At 39.2% G+C, this 24,996-nt stretch overlaps 1 protein-coding gene across 4 annotated transcripts in view; it reads right to left on the minus strand.

Moving 5' to 3' along the window:
* The window catches only part of ATE1 (arginyltransferase 1), a 186,943-nt gene that overhangs the window by 101,178 nt on the left and 60,769 nt on the right, over positions 1 to 24,996 (minus strand). For all 4 annotated transcript variants that reach the window (XM_050804581.1, XM_050804580.1, XM_050804582.1 and 1 more), the window contains one exon: positions 2,926 to 3,107. In XM_050804581.1, coding sequence (XP_050660538.1) covers positions 2,926 to 3,107 — 182 coding nt within the window. The remainder of the gene's footprint in view (positions 1 to 2,925; positions 3,108 to 24,996) is intronic.

Consider the following 24,996-nt stretch of genomic DNA (forward strand, 5'->3'; position numbering starts at 1 on the left):
TCATGGTGCCCCTGGATGACTGCAGCAGCCTCCCAGCTGGCTCCTGTTTCCACTCTTGCCCCTCCATAATCTCCACAGAACAGGTCAAGTAATCTTTTACAATATTAATCAGATCTCCCAATCTCCCACCCCAGCAGCGGGTTGGCACCACATATAAATAAAACCCAACCTCCCCACCCTGTCCTACAAGCGCCACTCCAGCTGAATCCTTCTCACCAACTCCACCTGCCTCTCTGCCCCTTGCATAAGTCTCTCTACGTCCTTCCCTACACCCGAGCCCAAAAGACTTTTTTGTTTTTCCTGGCCACCTCGGGGCACTTAGATTTGCTACCCTTCACCTGAGCTTCTTCCTATCCTCAGATTTTTACATGACTGGTTCCTTTTCTTCTTCCTTTGCCCCTGAAATGTCACCTGTTCTCTATGAGGAAAGACTAATCTATATAAAACAGGCTTCATGCCCACCACCGCTAATTTTATTTTTGTCACAGTGCTAGGGAGTATCTGAAATTAAGTTGTCTGTTTTATTATTTATGGTCTGTTTGGACAAACTAGAAACCTGTCTTACTCATGTCTATGAATGTAATTACATTTTTAAAATGTATCTTTCTAAAAACACAAAAACAGATGCCATGCTCATGATCCCCAATTCAAACAATTCTTGTATCTACAGGCTATGGATAAGCAGACGCTGATTACAAAAATAAATTAAATAAATAAAAAAATAAAAATCTACAGGCTACATTACATAAATCTATAAACATAAAACTATATTGATTGTTCGATTGCTTAAGAAACTTAAGAAATTGAGGGGAACAGATTTCACCAAAATACATTAAAATCAATAATGGGATTAGCAACTGATAACCTACTTTCTCCAATTTTGCTTCAAGAGGTCAATCTCCCGGCTGCCTTCCCTTTTCTATAAACTCTGCAACTCATATTCTCGAGAGCACCAAAAGGAAGTGACAAGACTGCAGAGCAGCCGCAGCCATCCAGCCCTCAACTGGCAAACCTTTCATGACCTCAGGCTCCTCTCCTGCTCCCTCCCGGCTCTCCAGCTCTAGTATTTGCAGGGATATACTAGGCAGTCAATAGAACTCTTGCTAATTTTGCTAGGAATTAATTATTTACCATCTCAATATCTAAACCATCTCTCAGTTTATTGAGCCACGAAATATTTCAGAAATAGGCCAGAGCTTATTATGTAGAAATAAATCTCACCCTTAAAAATTCATCTGAGAAGCCTAGAAAAATCTGTAACACATTGTAAAGTGATAATACAAAAATAAAACCAAACAAAACAAAAAACCAGCAATTATTTGAAAGTACTGACTGATTTGGGTATAAAGAAAATATATCTTTTCTGAAATAAAACCTCTGAAGTTATATAATAATTGTAAAATCTATAGTTATAAAACACGAATATTTTAAATTATCAATTTCAATTTCAGTGAGAGCACCAACAGCCATAAATATTTTTAAACTACTTTATACAAAAATGTGATTAAATACATAAGAATAAAAGACTGTTACAGAGATCCATTGTAAATATTATGTAATTGTGGATTTGTTAAAAATTGGCATTAAGAAAAAAGTCAAGTTGAAAATGCTAAGATGAAGAACTTTATATTGTGGGCCACTGAAACAGACACAAAAAAATCACTTATGGACCAGATTTTTAAAAACATTAAATTGCTGATTTAATGAAAAATTTCAACTCTTTTATAATTCATAAAAAAGTACATACACAAAAAATAATCTGGCAGTACATTTTACTATGACGTGAAAAATGTGACCATCAGACATGAAGACTGAGAGATGAGAAAAGTATGACACAACAGTAAAAAGTGAGAAAGAGAGAGACTCAAGCTCCCAGATAAACAAAAGAAAAATAGTTCCCAACCCTCCTTCCCTCCTCCACCACATATACACATAGACAAACAGAAATAAATAGAGAAAACTGGAGGAAGACTCCAGTCTTCTCACCATTAAAAATGTTTTGTGCTTTATATACATGTTTGCAGCCATGGACACAAAAGGGAAATTATCTTTTGATGAGGGTCATAAATTCAACCAGTCAGCCAGGGATTCCCCAGGCCTGTTCTGTATACATGTATATTTCTTCCAGTAGACTCATATTACTTTGATTCATTTACACCATATTAACTTAACTTTTAATTAACAGTAAAAAAATATAAAGCTGAATGCAGTAGTACAAGCCTGTAATTCCAGGTACCTGAAAGGCTGAGGAAGGAGGATCATTTGAGCCCAGGAGTTCGAGAGCAACCCAGGCAACAAAGCAAGACCCCATCTCATTTGAAAAGGAAAAAAGAAGTAGAAGATAGTGATGACAAGAATATAAGTCATATAACATTTAAGGAATATAAGTAGTTCCGACAGGGGGGCTTAAATAAATGTATAAACAACAAAAGCTACCCACAAATACAATGACTTCTTAACTAGATGGATACCTTAAAAAGCTAGAGAATTACCATCAGACACTGGCATCAGTTCTAAAGGTAGTATCTTCCAAATACAATACAAAACCACCAGAGATTATAGATACCAGTTATACATAATATTTACTTATGTATTATATAATTATATACTTATAGTTATATAATATGTATATTTCCTATAAATACAACTAAATGACATTTATTTTAAAATTCAATGTGATTTTAAATGTTGTTCTTAAATGAAAATTACAAATTATATATAACTATATATTATATAGTAGTATTTAACTCTTATATAGAATGCCTATTACATAGTAGTATGTATTCTATATAAGAGACTAGCAACAAATCATTATAATACATTGTCAAATAGGACTTCTACTGTTACATAATTAAATATAATCAAATGAGTAATTATTTGAAGTTCTATATAACCCACTACAATAATGGCAAAAACCAATCTTACCGTAGTGCAGAGTAGACACCCAAAGACAAAAACGAATAATCAGGATCGTAGTACAAATACACAGATGACACACAGTTTGGGAGAATGTCAATCACCCCCACAGCAATGATCTTTCCATCAAGCCAGTACTGCTGGTGAAAGGAGCCATAGCCACAATCTGGCCCATTAGGGGGAGTCTCTGCCTAAGAAAAAGCAGAGGCATAAACGCAAACAGTTTGCCATTTTTAAAATATCAAAATAATCTTATAATTAATATATAATATACTTTCATTTTCCTCAGGTTAATAAGTCCTAAACTTTCCTCTGTTTCCTTCATCATCCCTAGTCACACCCTACATTAAGATGCAAAACTTTTATCATAGAAATACTGAGGAAATACAAAATTCAAAAAAAGAAATCAATTTATGTTTTCTTCAATTTACTTGTTTTAATACTTGACAGTAGGAAATAAACTATGTTCTTCCATTTCTATACTACTCAGCCATAAAAAGGAACAAAATAATGGCATTCGCAGCAACCTGGATAGAGTTGAGGACCATTATTCTAAGTGAAGTAACCCAGGAATGGGTTACTTGTATGTTCTCACTTACAAGAGGGAGCTAACTTATGAGGACACAAAAATGTAAGAACGACACAATGGACTTTGGGGACTTAAGAGGGAAGGGCAGGAGGGGGGTGAGGGACAAAAGACTACATATTGGGCACAGGGTATACTGCTTGGGTGATGGGTGCACTCAAGTCTCAGAAATCACCACTAAAGAACTTATCCAAACACCACCTGTTCCCCAGAAACCTACTGAAATAAAATAAATAAAATAAAACCATAAAAACTATGTTCTTCTATTTCATACAAAAGTTAGGAAAGAAATGCATGAGAAAAATATGAGGAACATAAAAGAAAAGGGTGGGGTGAGATACTGCCAGTCAAGCCTGTTCTGTGAGTGCTCCAGCTCTGAGAAGGTACACAATTCCATTATATCTTCTAGGTGAGAGTTCTTGGGTAAGTAAAAGGGACTATGATACTTCTCCTTATTAGTCAAAGGAAAAAAAAAGTTATTCTTCATTGTTATCTTAATTCAACTATAACTTCACAGGAAAAATCTAGAGATTTCAGAGTATAACCATCTTCCTGTAAATATAGCTAGTTAAATGACATGTCTCATTTTAAAATTCAACATTTTAAATATAACTGGTCTTAAATGAAAACCATGTAAAGAACAGTATCAAGTAGCATAAAACAGGCTTTCCTGGAGACTGAGTGGATGTTAGACATTACTAATTCAAGTGAACAAATACACTACTACTGTGCATCATTTTCACACAGCTAAAATCAGAGAATGTATAGGAATAAAAGCTAGAAGAGAATAAAGAAAAATGAGAACAGGTTGAATAACACCAAAACCAAGCAAAAAAATCAAGAAAATAAATCTACAAATCAATCTCCCATGAACACAGATGCAAAAATCCCCAACAAAATATTAGCAAATCAAATGCAACAATACGTAGAAAGAATTATACCATGAACAAAAGAGAAATTTATTCGAGGTATGCAAGGCTGGCTTGACGTTAGAAAAGCAGTTTTTTAAAAGCAATTAATGAACAATTAATGTAATTCATCACATCAATAGGCCAAAAGAAGAAGTATCATATGATCATATCAATTGACGCAACAAACATTACTGGCAAAACCCAACACCTGTTCATGACTAAGCACTCTTAACAAACTAGGAACAGAAGAAAGTGTTTTCAATTGGTTAAATAATATATATCCCAAAACCCACAGCTAACAGCAAACTTACTAGTAAGAAAGAAAAAGGTAAGGATATCCTCTCTCATCACTCCTAGTTGACATCATATTGGAAAGCTTAGCTTGTGCAATAAGAAAAGGAAATAAAAGGTGTATAGACTGGGAGGGAGGAAAAGCCTATCTTTCTTTATAGATAACGTGACTGAGGTAGGTTAAAATAAACAAACAAAGATCAGTAACAATAAAAAACCGAAATAAGCAATTATAGCAAGATCCCAGAATACAAGGGTAATATACAAAAAGCAGTTGCTTTTCTATATACCAACAATGACTGGAATCTGAAATTAAGAATACAGTACCATTTACAATACAACAAAAAATGAACCGCTTAGTTATAAATCAAACAAAATATATACAGAAAACTACAAAACTCTGACAAAAGAAATCAAAGATCTAAAAAACCAGAAAAACATTATGTGTGCATGGATTAGAAGACAATATTGTCATGACCTCAGTTTTTCCTAAGTTGATATATACATTTAATGCAATCACAATCAAAATCTCAGCAAGCTATTTTGCAGCTATCAAAAAAAAGAACATAAGTATAATCTCAATAAGCACATTATTAAATAACCAATGCACTCTGTTAACCCTAAATATAAATCAGTCTTACTTATTGTACCAGCTTGAAATACTTGTTCAACCTGCAGTTTACTTTCTCAGTTTCTGATTCTCACTCACCATGTTTCTCATCCCCGGACCTCCCATCTGAAAACCTGTTTCAGTTACTTCACAGGTTTGTTCTCCTCTGAGTCCAGTCATAACCAATTTGTCCTCTCACAAACATTACTCCCATCTCTCAATTCCGGTGGAAGCTGGGGTCTTCCCCAACTGCAGAGCACTTCCTGTAAGATATGGGCTGCCTCATAATTACTTAGAAAACAACAAGCTATATACCTATCTACTCCGCCTCCCATCACTTCACAGACGATCCAAGGAAGGCAGGTCAGAGGCCATTTTCCTAAAAGTATAACTGGTCGACTCAGCACTCTTGGTTAATAATTATCTGCGCTTCTCAATTTCACTAGTAAGCCAATCAGTACAATTTTTTTCAACAGGTACATGGCAGCTGTGGAGAATGAGTTGGAGGTGAGCCTGAGATACTGATTCTCTTTGTGTTCCTTGCAGCTGGAGCAGCCAGAACCCCCAGATCACTCACACCTAGCTAAGAAATTCAGGAAAAATAAAAATAAAAATCAGTGCCAACCCTCCAATACCATAAACTGATTTAACAAACATGTCTGATGTTCGCCTATGAACACACACACCCATCTAGTCATCTTGCAGCTAGGAGTTTACCCTTACTGAAGAATCAATACAAAGATTTATCTATAAGAGTGGTCAGGTAGTATTGTTCGTTATAGAGAAAAACTGGAAACTCACTACCAAATAATGAATTGGTGAATTACCTCCACCTATCCATACTGTTGCATTGAGTATTCCATGCAGCAATTAACAACATAAGCATTTCATTACATGTCCTAACACAAAGAGGCTAAAAAACACCAAGAATGAACCTGTTTTTAAAAAAGAATCAACACTAAACAATACACACATACAAATTATTTAGCCCACCGGAGGGGTATCCTCCAGCTCTCTATACTCTCCTCTACCACCCCACCCCAACTAGGTCCCAAAGAGCTACGTCTTACAACAGTCCCTTAACGTAGTTTTCCAGGAGGCTCAGTCATCCATTCCTAGAGAAGCCTCCTTAACTCACTTACCATTCTCTATTTACTGCCTTGAGAATTCTACTTCGATATATGGGATTGCTGTATTTCCTCAAACCTTAGTCAAAAAGGTAATCATGTCTTGGTATCATGAAATAATTTTGACCTTGTGGACCCTCTGAAAGGGCCTCAGGCACTACCAGGCCACACTCTTGAGAATCACTGATATCCATCCATTTTGGAAATACAGGTAGAAGAAGAGCCTGCCAACCATAAGTGGCAAATAGAAAGTGATCAGGTTATAGAATTCAAGGTCAAAAGATCTGGATTTGAGCCCTAACTCCACTGTATACTTTTCTGGCTATTTGAACTAACTAAGACAGTAATTTAACTTCTTTTAAGAGTTTCAGTGTCTAGGTAAGGGTATGGTGGCTCACAGCTGTAATCTCAGCACTTTGGGAGGCTGAGGTGGGCAGATCATTTGAGTCCAGGAGTTTGAGACCAGCCTGGCAACACGATGAAACCCCGTCTCTACTAAAGATACAAAATAGTAGCCGGGTGTGGTGGCACATGCCTGTACTCCCAGCTACTCTGGATGCTGAGGTGGGAGGATTGCTTGAGCCTAGGAGGCAGAGGATACAGTGAGGCGAGATTGTGCCACTGCACTCCAGCCTAGGCAACAGAGCAAAACCCTGTTTCAGAAAATTAAAAAATTAAAAAATAAAAGTTTCAATGTCTTTTTTTTTTTTTGAGAAGGAGTCTCGCTCTGTCGCGTGAGCCACCACGCCTGGCCTCAATGTCTGCATTGTTAAAACAAGAATCATACTACTGGTCAGTCTCAACTGTCATTAGCTGTGAGAAACAACAATATACAAATAAAAGCACTTTGCAGACTATAAAAAGTTTAGGTCTGTGTTTTTTGTTTGTTTTTCTGGTTTTTTTTTTTGAGACAGAGTCTCACTCTGTCGCCCAGGCTGGAGTGCAGTGGCCGGATCTCAGCTCACCGCAAGCTCCACCTCCCGAGTTCACGCCATTCTCCTGCCTCAGCCTCCCGAGTACCTGGGACTACAGCCGCCCACCACCACGCCCGGCTAATTTTTTGTATTTTTAGTAGATACGGGTTTCACCATGTTAGCCAGGATGGTCTCAATCTCCTGACCTCACGATCCGCCCACCTCGGCCTCCCAAAGTGCTGGGATTACAGGCGTGAGCCACCTCGCCTGGCCAGGTCAGTTTTTATTTTTGGTTTTCAGGGGTCTGAATAGTACATCCTAAGATCGTATCTACAAAATTCCATCAGTAGCTAACTTAATAGCAAAGTTACTTAAACAGCAATTATCTTTAATTTCCTCATACATAAATCTGTCATGTGATTAGCAATATTTAGTTTATCTTTACCAGTCTGCAGTTTTGCATATTTCAGATATGTGGAAGAATTAATGTAATTTTTCAGAAGTTCCTCAATTTCAAGGATTTAGCTGATAACAAGAAAAAAAATAATAAAGCTCACTTCTACCTATACAAAAGAAAAACCACCTTACATGTTGGGGAGAAAAGGAATAACTTCCGTGATTAATGACCTATGTGGTATAATACCAAAGGCACTGTGTAGAAATGACATCAATATTAATAGGCTAATTCTGGCTTCCAGCCAAACTGCTCCCAGAATGGGTGCATATTTACTCTGATAAAGTGTACCTGTCTCTTTACCCACCTGCTTCCCTGTACCTCAGTTATGCCCAAAACACTGTAAAGGCTCAAAAAAACAGGAGACTGGAGAGTCATACGCTAGGCATCAGGCCAGTATTTGAGGGGATTTACTAGGAAGTTCAAAGACTGAAAGTCTTCAGGGACTTTAAGAGAGCAGAACCTGCCGGGCGTGGTGGCTCACACCTGTAATCCCAGAACTTTGGGAGGCCAAGGCGGGCGGATCACGAGGTCAGGAGATCGAGACCATCCTGACTAACACGGTGAAACCCGTCTCTACTAAAAATACAAAAAATTAGCCGGGTGTGATGGCGGGCGCCTGTAGTCCCAGCTACTCAGGAGGCTGAGGCAGGAGAATGGCGTGAACCTGGAAGGCGGAGGTTGCAGTGAGCTCAGATCGCACTACTGCACTCCAGCCTGAGAGACATGGTGAGACTCTGTCTCAAAAAAATAAATAAATAATAGAAATACAAAGATGTGCTAAGCCACTGTGGCTTCAAAATCTATGATTTAAAACACCAAAACTAAATAAAATTTTGAAATAACAGTCTACAGTTAAGAAATGAAAAAAAAGCCGGGCGCGGTGGCTCACGCCTGTAATCCCAGCGCTTTGGGAGGCCGAGGCGGGTGGATCACAAGGTCAGGAGATCGAGACCACGGTGAAACCCCGTCTCTACTAAAAATACAAAAAATTAGCCGGGCGCGGTTGTGGGCACCTGTATTCCCAGCTACTCGGGAGGCTGAGGCAGGAGAATGGCGTGAACCCGGGAGGCGGAGCTTGCAGTGAGCCGAGATTGCGCCACTGCACTCCAGCCTGGGCGACAGAGCGAGACTCCGTCTCAAAAAAAAAAAAAAAAAAAAAAAAAAAAAAGAAATGAAAAAAAATAAAATTAATTTGGAAAATACAACTGGTAATGCTGTTAAAGTATCACATAGTTTTATATATGTGACTTAAAAATCAAGTGTAACAGATTCCTAATTTTCTGGCTGACCATTAAACACTAAAGACAGGGGGAAATAAATTTAATATTATCAATAAAGCGATTATGAGTAATTTTTAAATTCTTTTCTCTATTTTCCGAATTTTTAGATAAACATGCATTAATGTTATAATCAAAAGAGTTTTAAAACACTAAATTGAAGAATTACTAGCTCAGGTCAGGCATCCCAAACCCAAAAATCCAAGATCCAAAATGCTCCATAATCAGAAACTTTTTGAGCACTGACATAATGTTCAAAGGAAATGCTCACTGGAGCATTTCAGAATTTAGATTTTCAGGCTTGGGATGCTCAACCAGTAAGTATAATGAAAATATTCCAAAATCTGAAAAAATCCAAAATCTGAAACACTTTGCTTCCAGGCATTTCAGATATGGAATACTTAATGTGTAATTATTAAACAGAACAGATAAGGAATACTCAACTTATTGTTAAAAAATAGGTGGTAGAAAGATTATCTGAAAAGAGTAATTACTGGGTGCCTTAGTCTATCCAGGCTGCTATAACAAGATACCTTACACTGGGCAGTTTATAAACAATAGAAATATATTGTGCACAGTTCTCGAGGCTGGGAAGTGCAAGTTCAAGGCACCAACAGATTCGATCTCTGGTGAGGGTTTGTTACTCATAAATGGTGCCTTCTGTCTCCCCACGTGATGGTAGGGGAAGGTAGCTCCCTTCAACCACTTTTATAAGGGCACATAATCCCATTATTTAGGGCAGAGCACATATAACGTAATCACTCTCCAAAAGGCCTCACCTCTTAGAATACTATGACACCAGGCATTAGGTTCTAACATACGCATTTTGGGGGAATACCGACATTCACACTATAGCACTGGGTATTCTTTCAGTGAAGCTCTAGGCTTGATTTTCTATTGACTGGGTTATTTTACAACTCTGCAGGTGCAGAGGTTAACTTGTAGATTTCTGTGTGTGGGGCGGGGGTGGGGGGCGGCGGGAACAAATAAGCCCAACGGTTATGGTTTACCACCATGAAAGACAATAACCAGTTGTTTTTATCTAATCTAGCAATCTCATCTCAATCTCCTATTAAATCACATGCATATATCTTAGTATCTGTACATACTCTTAAATGCTCTTTGTACCAGTTTTAATGCCTTACTGGTTTTGCACTAATTGAGTCAATATGTGGCGTGTGTTCATCCTCTCTATTTGCATGAAGGTCACAATTTTACCTTTTTAAAAATTATAGTCAGCAGTTCTGGAGGTCATCCACCGAGAAGCTCAAGTAGACGTGATGGAGCTAAGTAAATGAGAAACACACCCCTAACACAACTTTTCTTTGGCTCCCAAAGAGATGCCCATGCAGCCATAAAGCTCTAACTTTGATGTTTCTCCATGTATTTTTCTCCTTCTCCACTAAGTTTGTGCCTTTGTGTTTGTGGTTCACTCATGACCAATACATTATCCCCAATGATGGTAGTAATGAGAAACGAAAAAAAAAACGGTCAGGCAGACAGTTAGGATACATCTTTGGTAAAACTCCTTCAAACACAGAAACACCCTGAAAAATCAAGCTACAGGCACAAATAGAGCAACCTGGGGAAAACTCAGGCTGCAGCTGCACAGGTAAGAAAGCAAGGCCCAACGTAGAAGCCTTTGTTCTTGATGTAATCCATGGGCTCCCAGGAAAAAGTTTCCTCCCCTTTTCAGGAACGTACACGGTGGGTTCCATGGGAACTTGCACGGGGAGGGGTGGACCTTACCCAAAACATACCCACAGTTGCACAACCAAGAGAAGCGATACTTTGTGCTTTCCTAAAGACATGCCCACAGCTGCACAGATTAAGGGGAGTTACACAGACAGCTTCACAGGTAAGGGAAGTTACACAAACAGCTACAGAGATGAGGGGTGATTCTTATAAAAGCTTTCGTATTCAACTGTAAAAATGGCAACCCTCTCCCAGACCCCTCTCTGCTGTGGACAGCTTTTTTCTTTCACTTATTAAACTTTCACTCCTATCTCACTCTGTGTCCATGCTCCTTAATTTTCTTGGTCATGAGACAAAGAACTCCAGGTACTACCTCAGATGACAAGACTTAAACGTGGTATACTGGCAAGACTGCAACAGTAATAGGTGGATTTCATTTATGGTCTCTGTTGGATGGATGACAGAAACCTATTCTCTGCTGGATGACAGATGACGGAGAATCTGGTTTGTTAGTCCTTTTGTCTGTCTATTTGTATATTTGTGAGTTAATTAATTAAGGAGAACAGCTCCTGTGAGATTTGAAACGATTAGTTTCTGTGTTTACTTGTGATCTGTGGCTAAAGTTGTAGAACTGAAGCGAAAAGCCTTCTACATGTTTGTGCATCTATAATATGAAAAAGCCATTATTTCTCATTGTGTGTGAAGTATTTTCCTACCTCCAGAGGGTATTAATAAATTACATGTTACAGTTCTTAAACAGAAGAGCTCTGTAAAATTGATTTACAGAGATAAGTAAGCATGTATATAAATTATTCTCCAAATTCACAGAAACTAAGGAACTCTTAACAGAAACTGCTAGTTCAGAAACATTTTTAAGAATCCAAGTATAGGTCAGACGTGGTAGCTCACACCCATAATCCCAGCACTTTGAGAGGCTGAGGTAGGCGGATCACCTAAGGTTGGGAGTTCGAGACCAGCCTGGCCAATATGGTGAAACCCTGGTCTCTACTGAAAATACAAAAATTAGCCAGGCGTGGTGGTGGACGCCTGTAATACCAGCTACTTGGGAGGCTGAGGCAGGAGAATCGCTTGAACCCAGGAGGCGGAGACTGCAGTGAGCTGAGATCACACCATTGCACTCCAACTTGGGCAACATGAGTAAAACTACATCTCAAATTTAAAAAAAAGAAAAAGAATCCAAGTATACATAACTAAGGTAAATCTTTGGATAAATAAAGCTAGCTTAAAATGTTTGGTCTGAGGGGAAAAATAGTTATCTCTTTTCTCAGAATTATTAGTATTAAGTATAATACATGAATGGATTTTTAAAATAATACAGGCATACCTGGCCGGGCGCAGTGGCTTATGCCTGTAATCCCAGCACTTTGGGAGGCCAAGGGAATCAGATCACTTGAGGGCAAGAGTTGGAGAACAGCCTGGCCAACATGAAGAAACCCCATCTCTACTAAAAATACAAAAATTAGCCGAGTGTGGTGGTGGGTGCCTGTAATACCAGCTACTCAGGAGGCTGAGGCAGGAGAATCGCTTTTACCCAGGAGGAGGAGGCTGCAGTGAGCCGAGATCACGCTACAGCACTCCAGCCTGGGTGACAGAGCCAGACTCTGTCTCAAAAAGATAATAGTAATAATACAGACATACGTTGCAGGTACTGTGGGTTTTGTTCCAGACCACTACAATAAAGTAAATATCACAATAAGGCAAATCACATAAATTTTTTGGTTTTCCAATGAACACTGTTTACACTATGCTATAGTCTATTATGTGTGCAATAGCACATCTAAATATAATATATATATGTTGATTTAAAAATATTTCAGTGCCAAAAAATGGTGTTGGAAAAATGACACCAACAGACTTGTTCAACATAGGATTGCCACAAACCTTCTATTTGTAAAAAACGGCGTATCTGAGAAATGCAATGAAGCGTAACAAAATGAAGGATGCCTATATAGGGGTTGGTTTCTAATGAGAATAGTTCAACTGAACTTCCAAAACTACTCATTGGTTTACTAATCAAAAAAGCTAACATCATACCTCTGTAATGCTGAAGATTTTGAAAAATGTAAGTTTGTGTTCAACTAAATAATTATAATTCTGATAAACATTGTTTAAACATTTTTTATTTATAGTAAAATATCCATAAAATTTATTTGAACCACTTTTTTATTTTCATTGTTTACTTCACTTTGGGGTTTTTTAAATTTCAACTTTTATTTTAGATTCAGAGAGTACAGAGGCAGGTTTGTTACATGGGTATATTGCATGACACTAAGGTTTGGGATACAAATGGTCCCAACACCCAGGTAGTAAGCATAGTACCCAACAGTTAGTTTTTCAACCCTTGCCCCACTTCCTTTCTTTATATCACAGCCTCCAGCATCTACTGTTCCCATCCTTAAGTCCATGTGTACCCAAGGTTTAGCTCCCACTTAAAAGCAGGAACATGTGGATTTCTGATTCTGTGTTGGTATGCTTAGGATAATGGTCTCTGGCTGCATCCATGTTGCTGCAAGGGACATCATTTTGTTCTTTGTTATGGCTGCGTAGTATTCCATAGTGTATAGGTACTATACTTTCTTTATCCACTCCACCTTTGATGGGCTAGTTCAGCCACTGTGGAAAGCAGTGTAGAGATTTCTCAAAGAACTAAAACTAGTATTTGACCCAGCAATCCCATTATTGGGCATATACCAAAAGGAAAATAAATCGTTCTGCCAAAAAGACACAGGCACTCATACATTCATCATAGCTCTATTCACAACGGCAAAGAAACAGAATCAACCTAGGTACCCATTTTAACAATTTGTAAGTGTACAGTTTAGTGTCATCAAGTACATTCACATTATCATGTAACTATCCATGCAATCCATCATTTTTTTGATCATCCCAGACAGAAACTATGTACCCATCAAATACTTAACTCTCCATTCTCTCCTCTCCGTAGCCCCTGGCAACTATCATTCCACTTTCTATCTCTAGCCACTTGACTACTCTATGTACCTCATGTAAGTAGATCATATAATATTTGTCCTTTTGTTACTGGCTTATTGCACTTAGCATAATGTTGTCAAGGTTCATCCAGCATGTGTGATTGAGAATTTCCCTCTTTTTTTAAGGCTGAATAATATTCCATCATCTCTATATACCATTTTGCTTATCCATTCATCCACTGATGAATACTTGGGTTGCTTCTACCTTTGGCTACTGTGGATGATGCTGCTCTGAACACTGCTATATTGTTCAAGTCCCTATTTTTTTGTGTGTGTATATATGCACAAGTGGAATTGCTGGATGACGTGGTAATTCTACTTTTAATATTTTGAGGAATTGTTATACATTTTTCCACTGCAGCTGTACCATTTCATGTTCCCACCAGCAATGCACAAGAGCTCCAATTTCTCTACAACCATGCCAACACTTATCATTTTCCATTTTTTTGATGATAGTCCACCTAATAGGTATGAAGTAATATCTCATTTTGGTTTTGCTTTGTGTTTCCCCTCGTGATGCTGAACAAATGACAAACATTTTTATATATTTTGGTTTGGGTTGTCTTACCATAATTTTGAAGATCCTTAGGTAATTTTAAAACGTAAATTAATGTAAATCAACAACTTAAATAATCTTTGGATACCTGAATAGTTTCTAAGTAGGAACAAACACTAAAATAATGACCATAATTAGAAGTTTACCTACTTTTCCTTTATATACTACAGAATAGCTACATCTTTGGGGTCTGTCAATAAACATGCTCATCGTTGTCACTTTAAAATGTACATAAGAATGTATAAAAGGGATATGTAAGGGCCTGGTGTGGTAGCTCATGCCTGTAATCCCAGCACTTTGGGAGGCCAAGGCGGGCAGATCACCTGAGGTTGGGAGTTCGAGACCAGTCTGACCAACATGGAGAAACTCCGTCTCTACTAAAATTACAAAATTAGTCAGGCGTGGTGGTGCATGCCTGTAATCCCAGCTACTCGGGAGGCTGAGGCTGGAGAATAGCTTGAACCTGGGAGGTGGGGGATGCAGTGAGCTGAGATCGCGCCATTGCACTCCTCCAGCCTGGGCAACAAGAGCAAAACTCCATCTCCAAAAAAAAAGAAAGAAAAAAAGGGTATGTAAGAAAGTTGTGAAATTTGTGACATTTACAAACTTTCTCAGTCTGTTATAATGCTCATATAAAAGTTACTTCTCAATGAGCTACCTCCCAGTTCTCCCTATGAAAGAAAATTTATTATTTTCTTAAGAGATGTAATTAATATGGATGGTTCAGGCCATATTAAGGGCAAAAATAAGAGACATACATTTGTGTAAGCAGAGTAATGGTGTAAGACTTGATTTTTAGGCCAGGCGTGGTGGCTCATGCCTGTAATCACAACACTATGGGAGGCCAAGGTGGGTGGATCACTTGAGGTCGGGAGTTCAAGACCAACGTGGTGGTGAAACCCTGTCTCTACTAAAAATACAAAAATTAGCAGGGCATGGTGGCAGGTGCCTGTAATCCCAGCTATTCGGAAGGCTGAGGCAGGAGAATCGCATGAACCTGGGAGGCGGAGGTTGCAGCGAGCAAGATCGTGCCACTGCACTCCAGCCTGGGTGGGCGACAGAGTGAGACTCCATCTCAAAAAATAAAAAATAATTTTTTAAAAAAAGACTTCCTTTTTAAGGAAAATGTGAGTAGGATTATTCCAAAGTGGCAGCTTATTACAGAACAAAACAGCATAGTGGAGACAAAACTTGAGAAAGTATAGTAGGTTGGGGAAGTGAATTTTATGGGGTTTGGTCATAATATCTAAGAATAAGAAAACGGTATAATACGTGTTGACATGTTGGCTAAGTTCACTTAGTTTTGAGGGACCTCTTTATCTGGAATATTCTTACTCTGTAAGTGAGAAAAGGAAGGGTCAGGGTGACTAAGGGGCTTGCCCAAGGCCACAAAGCCAATTTAGGGGAATGCTAGGAAAGACCAAAGCCTGAAATTCCCACCTCTCAGTTCAGTGTCTGCCTCGCTGGACACTGCTTCTGCAGTCCACCATGCCAACACACAATCACAGTGTATCAACGTGCTCTAGTCAACATAAGAGGTAAGAGATTTTAGCCACTTACTAAACCAAAGAATGAACAAAGAAATGTATTTCTCAATGACGTCGTTCTTTGAATTTAAATGTCTCCATGAAAGCAAAAAGGTTTACCCCGACATTCACAACTTAATACTAGAAGCAATGAAATAAAAATTTTAAAGAAACTTTGCCAAGCTTATGTAATTGAGAAAGGAAGTACAGTAAATGTTTTTAATAAGTTGGACAGAAATAAGAAATTTACTTCTGCATTTTTACTGCAGAACAAATAGATAAATATCAGGATGCTGTTATTTATTTTCTTTACTTTGACATTTCCTTTTATTTTAAATCCTAATTCTCCAACAAAAAGACTTGTAGTGAGGCACTGTCAAAAAGGCTAAGTAACAGAATCCCAAACTTCTCAATTCTACAAGTCAATGTTTATTAAGCACTCTAGTAAGCACCTGAGAACCCAGAGTAACTGTCCTTATGTGAGCCCTTACTTAACGTCAGTTCAATTTGAGACTCCTGCTTTTACAATATTTCTTATGAGGGAAAAATACATCCCAGAGTGACAACCCCGACTGAGAACTCAATGACTGCCAACATCAAACAAGACTGACGTCCCCATGGAAACTAATCCACCCCAGGATTTACTATTCAAACATTTTCTGAAGCATTCATGCACATCTAATGGGCAATGAAAATTGTCAAGGCAGATGACCCTAATTTTCAACACAACTGAAAGGTGCTTGCAGCAACACCACTACTTGCTAAAGGAAGACTGACCCAGCCAAAAGATGTCTTGAATGCCTTGGATTTTAAGATGCCTATACTAATCCAAGCCCCAAGCAGGAAAATCTTCAGCCAGGAAACTCCTGGCATTTTTTAATTTAATGTTTAGTTTTCTACTCTAAGTGTACTTTCTTTTATTCTCAGAATCAACTTTGGTACATTTATCATATGGGATTGGTTTCTAGAAAAAGACTTCCAGTTGATATCATGTGATATATGGCTGCAACTTACACTGACTCAATTATAAGGTCACATCCAAAAACTAACTGAAGTACCGTAAGCCCTCATGACTAGAGTAACAACAATGTACTCCTATTTTCTGTTTTTGCCCAATGGATCAAGCCACAGCCTAGCTTTCCCCTTCTGATTCAATTCAGTACCAAGAGCAGAGTGCCAATTATTCTCCCAGGCCTTAGACCAGAAAGCAGGTAAAAGCTTCCCCCAATTCACCAGCTCAGCCCTCTTCCTAGCCTTATCTCCACTACTCTTGAATTTGGGCCAGCTATCTGGATATTTTATTTTCGGTGTTCTCCTCATTCAGTAAAATTAACTCCCTTCCTCAGCTTAACAACTCAACCTTTCGTCCACCTCGTCCCTTTATTGCTGCCTCTGCAAGCTACGTACAGGACCCAGTTTTGAGTAACAGCCATTCCTTCTGAATTCTAGCCATTGGAGAGACCTTGATATCTACAGCTACTCCAAGCAATGATACTTCATACACTGACAGACTCAAGAGATGGTTAGGTTCCTATGGTTCTTTCTTTTCTTTCTTTGGAGTGCAGTGGTGTGATCAAGGCTTGAACTCCTGGGCTCAAGTGATCCTCCTACCTCAGCCTCCAGAATTGCTGGGACTACAGGCACACACTACCACAACTGACTAATTTTTTTAATTTTTTTTTTTTTTTTTTTTTTTTTGTAGAGACGTAGTTTTGCCATGTTGCCCAGGCTGGTCTCAAACTCCTGAGCTCAAGTGATCTACCTGTCTCAGCCACCCGAAGTGCTGAGATTACAAGCATGAGCTAACACGCCAGGCCTCTTTCCTTCCTAACAGCCAAACAAATACTACTGAGGTAGGAAACCTGTAGGACTTATTTGCCGGTCCCGACAGAACGAAATGAAAAAACCAACACGAACCAGATGGCATCAAAAGTGTCCTCTCGTTGCCCTTGCTGTTCATTGGCATAAGACACTCCCACCAGTGCCATGACAGTTTACAAAGACCATGGCGACACTCGCAAGTTACTACCCCCTTTCCAGAGATTTCTGAATAATGCACTCCTTAATTTGCATGCAATTAAAGGGGGGTATACATATGGCTAGCCAATACCCCATGCACTGCTACTCTTGAGCGTACTGTGTTGTAGTGTTGTTCATGCCTCCTATTTTACTCTAATTTCCTATCTAAATGTTCTATCAATTACTGAGAAGGTTGTCCTGAAGTCCCCAACTACTATACTTCTCCCTTCAGTTCTATTAGTGTCTATTTCTTGTTATCTTGAGGCTCTGTTAAGTGGATCACATTTCAAATTACTGCATATTCATTTGATGAACTGACCTTTTTACTGCCATGAAATGTCACTCTTTCTTCCATCTTTGCCCTGAAATTTACTTTGTTTTGCTGCTGTTGTTGTTGTTGTTGTTGTTTTGACACAGAGTCTCTTTCTGTCACCTAGGCTGGAGCGCAGTGGCACGATCTTGGCTCACTGCAACCTTCACCTCCTGGGTTCAAGCGATTCTCCTGCCTCAGCCTCCCAAGTAGCTGGGATTACAGGCACTCGCCACCACGCCCGGCTAATTTTTGTATTTTTAGTCGAGACAGGGTTTCACCATATTGGCCAGGCTGGTCTTGAACTCCTGACCTTGTGATCCACCTGCCTCGACCTCCCAAAGTGCTGGGATTGCAGGCATGAGCCACCACGCCCGGCCGCCCTGAAGTCTACTTTGATAAGAATACAGTCATTCTGACTTAAAATTCTTAATTTTTAAATTTTTTTCATTTTTAGTTTTAGAGATGTGGTATCACTCTGTTGCCCTGGCTGAACTGCAGTGGTGCAATCACAGCTCACTGCAGCCTCAAACTTCAAGGCTGAAATGATCTTCCCGCCTCTGTCTCTCTCACAGCCTCCGTCTCTCTCACAGCCTCCGTCTCTCTCACAGCCTCCGTCTCTCTCACAGCCTCCGTCTCTCTCACAGCCTCCGTCTCTCTCACAGCCTCAGTCTCTCTCACAGCCTCCGTCTCTCTCGCAGCCTCCGTCTCTCTCGCAGCCTCCGTCTCTCTCACAGCCTCCGTCTCTCTCGCAGCCTCCGTCTCTCTCGCAGCCTCCGTCTCTCTCGCAGCCTCCGTCTCTCTCGCAGCCTCCGTCTCTCTCGCAGCCTCCGTCTCTCTCACAGCCTCCGTCTCTCTCACAGCCTCCGTCTCTCTCACAGCGGGGACTATAGGCACACGCCACTACGCCCAGCTAATATTTTTGTTTTTCTTTTAGAGATGGGGGTTCTCATTATGTCGCCCTGGCTGGTTTCAAACTTCTGGGTTCAAGTGATCCTCCTGCCTCAGCCTCCTGAGTTGCTAGGACCAGGCATGAGCCAGCTTTCCTAGGATAAGTATTTGTATAGTAGTGTTTTACTCTAGTCTTTTACTTTTAACCCATCCACGTCTTCGTGTTTAAGATGGATGTTGATTTTTTCCTTTTATCTAGCCTGACAATCTCTGACTTGTAATTGGAATGTTTCAATATGCCCTAATAGTATAGTCACTGGCCACATGTGGTCACTTAGCCTTAAGTTAACTCAAATTTTAAAAATTTAAAATTCAGTTCCCAAAAAGCTCATTAGTTAATGTATGACAGTAGTTCCCAACCTTTTTGGCACCAGGGACTGGTTTTGTGGAAGACAATTTTTCTATAGACAAGGGTCAGACGGGAGAAGGGGAAGGTGTAGGGATGAAACTGTTCCAAGTCAGATCATCAGGCATTAGATTCTCATAAGCAGCACGCAATCTAGCTCCCCCACATGGGCAGTTCACAAAGGGGTTCACACTCCTATGAGAATCTAATACCACCCCAGATCTGACAGGAAGTGGAGCTCAGGCAGCAACGCTCGCTCACTCGTTGCTCACCTGCTGAGTGTCGCAGTTCCTAACAGGCCACAGACCACTACCGGTCTCAGTCTGGGAACTGGGGACCCCGATGTATGACCATTGGCTGGTGTTGAACATGCAGACGTTCAGAAACAGAAATTACCATGAAGCAGAGTTTTCACTTAGACCATTTGTATTTAGTACCATCATAATCAGTAGGGTTGAATTTAATTGGGCCTTCTTGCTATTTGTTCTATCTGTCCCACATGTTTTTTGTTCACTTTTTCTTGTCTTTTGTTAGACTGAAAACATTTTATCATTAAATTGGCTTATTAACAATACCTCTTGGTACTTTTTTTTTTAAGGCTTTTCTAGGGATATGGTTTTCAACAGGGAGCTATTTTGTTCCCCTCGGGACATTTAGCAAAGTCTGGAGACATTTTGTTGCAACTCAGGGGGGTGGGTGCTACCGGCATCTAGTGAGCAGAAGCCAGAGATGGTAAGCTTCCCATAATGTGCAGGACAGCTCCTCACAGCAAAGAATTATCCAGCCCAAGATGCTGATAGTACCAAGGTTGAGAAACCCTGCTCTGGGGCTTACTAAATACTCCCTAACTAATCACTGTCTTCTTTCAAATACTATCATATCACTTCATGTAATGTTAGAATCTTAACCACATTCTACTTCCTTCCTATCTTGTGATTACTGTCACATACTAGTAGCTGTGATATTGAGCACCTACCTAGTCTACCTCTCTGGGTTCAGTTTTCTTCATGAGAAAATCGGGAATATCGACCTCATTGACATTCTGTAAGAATTAAAATAAGGAGAGTGGAAAGCACAGTACCTACAATAGAGGTGCTAACTTAACAGTAAGCTATTATCCTATTAATACAGAAAATTTTGAAATGAAGGAACAGAAGGACACACCTGAAGAGAAACCTCGGTGACCTACATTCACACCTGGTTTAACTTTTGTTATAAATGCCTCTCCTATAGCTCTCTACCTACAAAAGTGACAATGAGACTGCGCCCTACTGGACTGGCTGGCAAAGTTTGACTCAGAAGAGAAATTCAAGAATCTTTCGAGCTCTGATATATAATCCCTTTTATTTACCTACATTTAATTGAAGACATCTGTAAGTGGTGCCACACAAAATGTAATTCAGACTTAGAAATGTCAATAAAAATGTCTGTTAAGGCCAGGGTCCGGTGTAAGCCTAGCAGGGGAGTACATATCAGCAGCTACAGAGCCACCCAAAATTAGGGATCTAATGGAAATATGTTGCCTGACTTGACGAGGTGATAAAAGCTCTTTTCCCATAAAGCTTAATGAGCTCTATTAGTCTTCAGCTTACAGGAATGTAAAAGGGTCAGCCCCACAGAGGGAAGTAACTGACTTTCCACATATGGTCCACTCAAATGACAACATATCAAATTACTGATGTAATTACTATAACCTGACAATTTCATTAGATTCATGTGGCAGTTAACTGTTTAGGACTTACAACAAAGGGACATGGTTCACTCACAGTAGTCGTTGTGGAGAAAGTGAAGTTTAAAGTCAGCTTTGTTTTCAACTGCAACTCTCATGTATTTTACCATCTCTGCCAGAATAATTTGACTTCTATTCAAAATTAAAGAAGGTGCTGGGTATAGACCATATTTGTAATTTTCCTTCTCCAGCTAAGTCATAAGCTTAATGGCAAAATTAAACATTCAGAGACTCCCAACACTCTCCTGCCTGGCCTTTGCTTTGGCTCTCAGGCGCTATGTGGTGGCAAAGGAACAGCAGCCCCCGGCTTAGTGCTGCTAGTGAAGACTTAAGGGTAGCTGCCACGAACTTAAGCCCTCAAGTGGCCCCTGTGGAACTGCAAACTAGAAAAATACCAACAGAAAGCCTGCAAAATATTTCCCATCAAGAAAGGAGACTTATATTGGTCATCTTTAATTTTGATTTTTCTTCCTCTCCAATGTCATAAACCCAGTAATAAAAAAGATAATTAACCAAGGTAAATACCACTCCAGATCATTAAGTGATGAAAGCAGACAGAAACTATCATTAAACTCTGGATACTTTCCCTTCTACTTTTCACCAAAGATTGAAGCTTCCACACATATATTCCCAATACTTAACAAGAGTAGTAATATGTAATTTAAAAGTATATCTTTGTGGCCGGGCACAGTGGCTCACACCTGTAATCCTAGTACTTTGGGAGGACGAGGCAGGTGGATCACTTGAGGTCAGGAGTTCAAGACCAGCCTGGCCAATATGGTGAAACCCGTCTCTACTAAAAATACAAAAACTAGCCAGGCATGGTGGCAGGCGCCTGTAATCCCAGCTACTTGGGGGGCTCAGGCAGAAGAATTGCTTCAAATGGAAGGCAGAGACTGCAATATGCTGAGACTGTGCCATTGCACTCCGGCCTGGGTGACAGAGCGAGACTCTGTATCAAAAAAATGTGTATATATATATATATATATATGTGTGTGTGTGTGTGTATACTCTATATACTCTAGTTGCAGCTAGTGTACTCTAGGTACACTCCAAGACCTATCTATAACTGAGAGCATCCAAAGATTACAAAGGACAAAGCTCTCAATCTTAAGTAGCTACAATCTAACTGGGAAGACAGACTGTTAACCATACTAAAATGTAAATACTGAAACTTGTCTACTTTTAGCTGAGTCTTGCCAAATTATGGATGAAAGACTGCTACTCTCAGTCTCAGCCCCACAAAATTCATTTATTCATTTGTTCATTCACTCATTCAACAAATATTTATTGACTCAGTGCCTACTATGTTCTACTTATACTAAGAATGAAAACAAGAAAACAAGAAAAACAGGGTCCTCTCTCAATGAGCTTACATTTGAGAGATGTCAACTGTTAAGATTTACTGAGAAGTATCTTTGCCATTGGTGAGTAACAGCCTTAAATTGCTACTTGCCCCAGTAAAGTGGACATCAAGCTCAAGCCTCCTTATTGGTCCCTGTATAGGAAAGCCAACCCAGCCTAATTGCCTTCTGCTAAAAACCCTTATTCCTGTTCATTCCTCTAAGCTTTTGCTAAAACGAGAGCACAGCATTACACATTATCAACATTATCTCATCTAAGCTCCTGCCAGCCCCTTTTTTCCAAGGTTAGACGCTGTTTCCACATCAAATCAAAGAGACTCCCCTGATGTACATCATCAAACACTGATTACAAGAAGCATTACCAAAAAGCTACCAATGCACCTCTACCTACTGTGGGCCCTTTACTGGAAAAGTAAAGAATAAAACAGCACTTTGTAGTTGTTAACATTTTGTGCATCTCCTTTCTACTTTTCTGTGCACTTAAATTGTTTTAAACTGAGATCTGCATGTATAATTTTGCATCACGCTTTTACCTCTCAATATATCAAATGTATTTTGTATGTGTTATTCATCAATATATACTCATGAACACATATTCACAATCTCCATTTTAATGGTTGTAGGGTGGTCTATCATATGGCTGTGTCATAATTTATTTGACCTGTTCCTGTTGTACATTTAGATTGTTTACAGTTATAAATAATGCTGTCATAAATATTTTAATGCAAGTTTTGTCCCCATCTTTGATGAACTCTCTGACAGTAATTCTTGGAATACAATTACTCAACCACAGGTATGGATGTATATAAAGCTTTTAGTGTATGTGACCAAACTGCTTCCTAGAAAGGATGAAGTTCATAAACATCCCATCTCATTATATCTTGTCAAGCATTCACTTAAAAAATAAGATATCTTGATAGATTAAAATAAAATTGTAGATCACTGTCATTTTAAACTGCATTTCTTTTATTATTAATAGGATTAAACATTTAACACACATTTATTACCATTTGTATTTTATCTTATCAATTACCTGATAAAAATCCAACCAAATTTTATGAAAAAGAAATTCATATTGCTTCTAGAAGATCATTACATTAAGTATAACCCTTTCATCATACTTTACCCAAGTTACCTTTTAGCTACATTTGTTTTCATGTACAAAATTATGAGTCTTTACATAATCAAATTAATTTTTTCACTCTGTTTTTTGATACTTTCCATTGCTTTTGAAGTGAGAAAGTGCTTCCATAACTATAGAGCAGGCTATAAAACTTATATTGTTTTCAACTTTTTATGGTTTGGTTTTCACTTTACACCTAACTCTTAATTAAAATTCTATCTGCCAGACACTGTGCTCAGTGTTTGCCACAGATCATCTCATTTAATTTTAATGTCCCTGTAAGTATTATTATCTCCGTTCTTAGATCAGGAAAAAGGGCTCAGGAGTCAATGACTTGCCCGTGGGCTACTCAGGCCTCTCTCATTTCAAAGCCTAGGCTCTTTCCACTATACCATTCTGCTTCCCCGTTGATCCTGGATACTTAGACAATGTGACCAAGTCTGGATGGGACTACCCCCACTGGTCTGGTCCATTTCTCCTGGTGACCACTCAGCTGGCTACCACATGTTTTCAATGTGCCACTGTGGGCCACACCACATTATCAGCAGTAATAGTCTCAATAATCAAATAAAATGTTATAAAAGCGGAAATGGTCTCAGAAAGGACACGGTATTGAGGCTCAACCCTGAAGAGGAATGTGATTTGAACAAGTTGGGAATGGGAAAAGCATAAAATGAAATGAACAATAGGCACAAAGGGAAGGACAAGTGCAAGGCAAGGAACAGAGTCTCATCGCGTGGAGCTGAAGCCTAAGAGGAGAACACAAAATAGTGCCATGATGTAACTAGCATAGTTTATAACTGCTCCCATTTCCATCACCTCATCTGAGAGGTAGGAATTATTATTTGCATTTAAAAGATAAGAAAAATGAGGCTCAGGGCAGTTGTGATTTACCCAATGTCATATGGTTAGTAAGTGAAGGCAAGCTCTTACCCGGTTTTGGTTCTAAGTCCCACTACCTCTTCACATAACTCTGCTTCCACCCTTTCTCTACTTTCTTTTCCAAGTCTCAATGATCATCTACAAGTTCTTCTGCAACTGCAGCTCATAACGATATCTAGTTCTCTAAATATCTAATAGTTTTTCTTTATCTCACAATTTTATCACTGGATTCTCAGTTTTACATTGAAAACCATGATGAGGATTAAATGAAAAAGTGAATGAAGAACCCAGAATATTGCCTTGTTACAATAGCAGCTCAATAACTTTGCTCTTCTCTTGTCAATTCATGGATTTTAAAGTGCTCTCTCTAACTGAAACTTCCTTGAAGACAGCCT

This window comes from Macaca thibetana, chromosome 9 (assembly GCF_024542745.1).
Source record: "Macaca thibetana thibetana isolate TM-01 chromosome 9, ASM2454274v1, whole genome shotgun sequence".
Lineage (NCBI taxonomy): Eukaryota > Metazoa > Chordata > Mammalia > Primates > Cercopithecidae > Macaca > Macaca thibetana.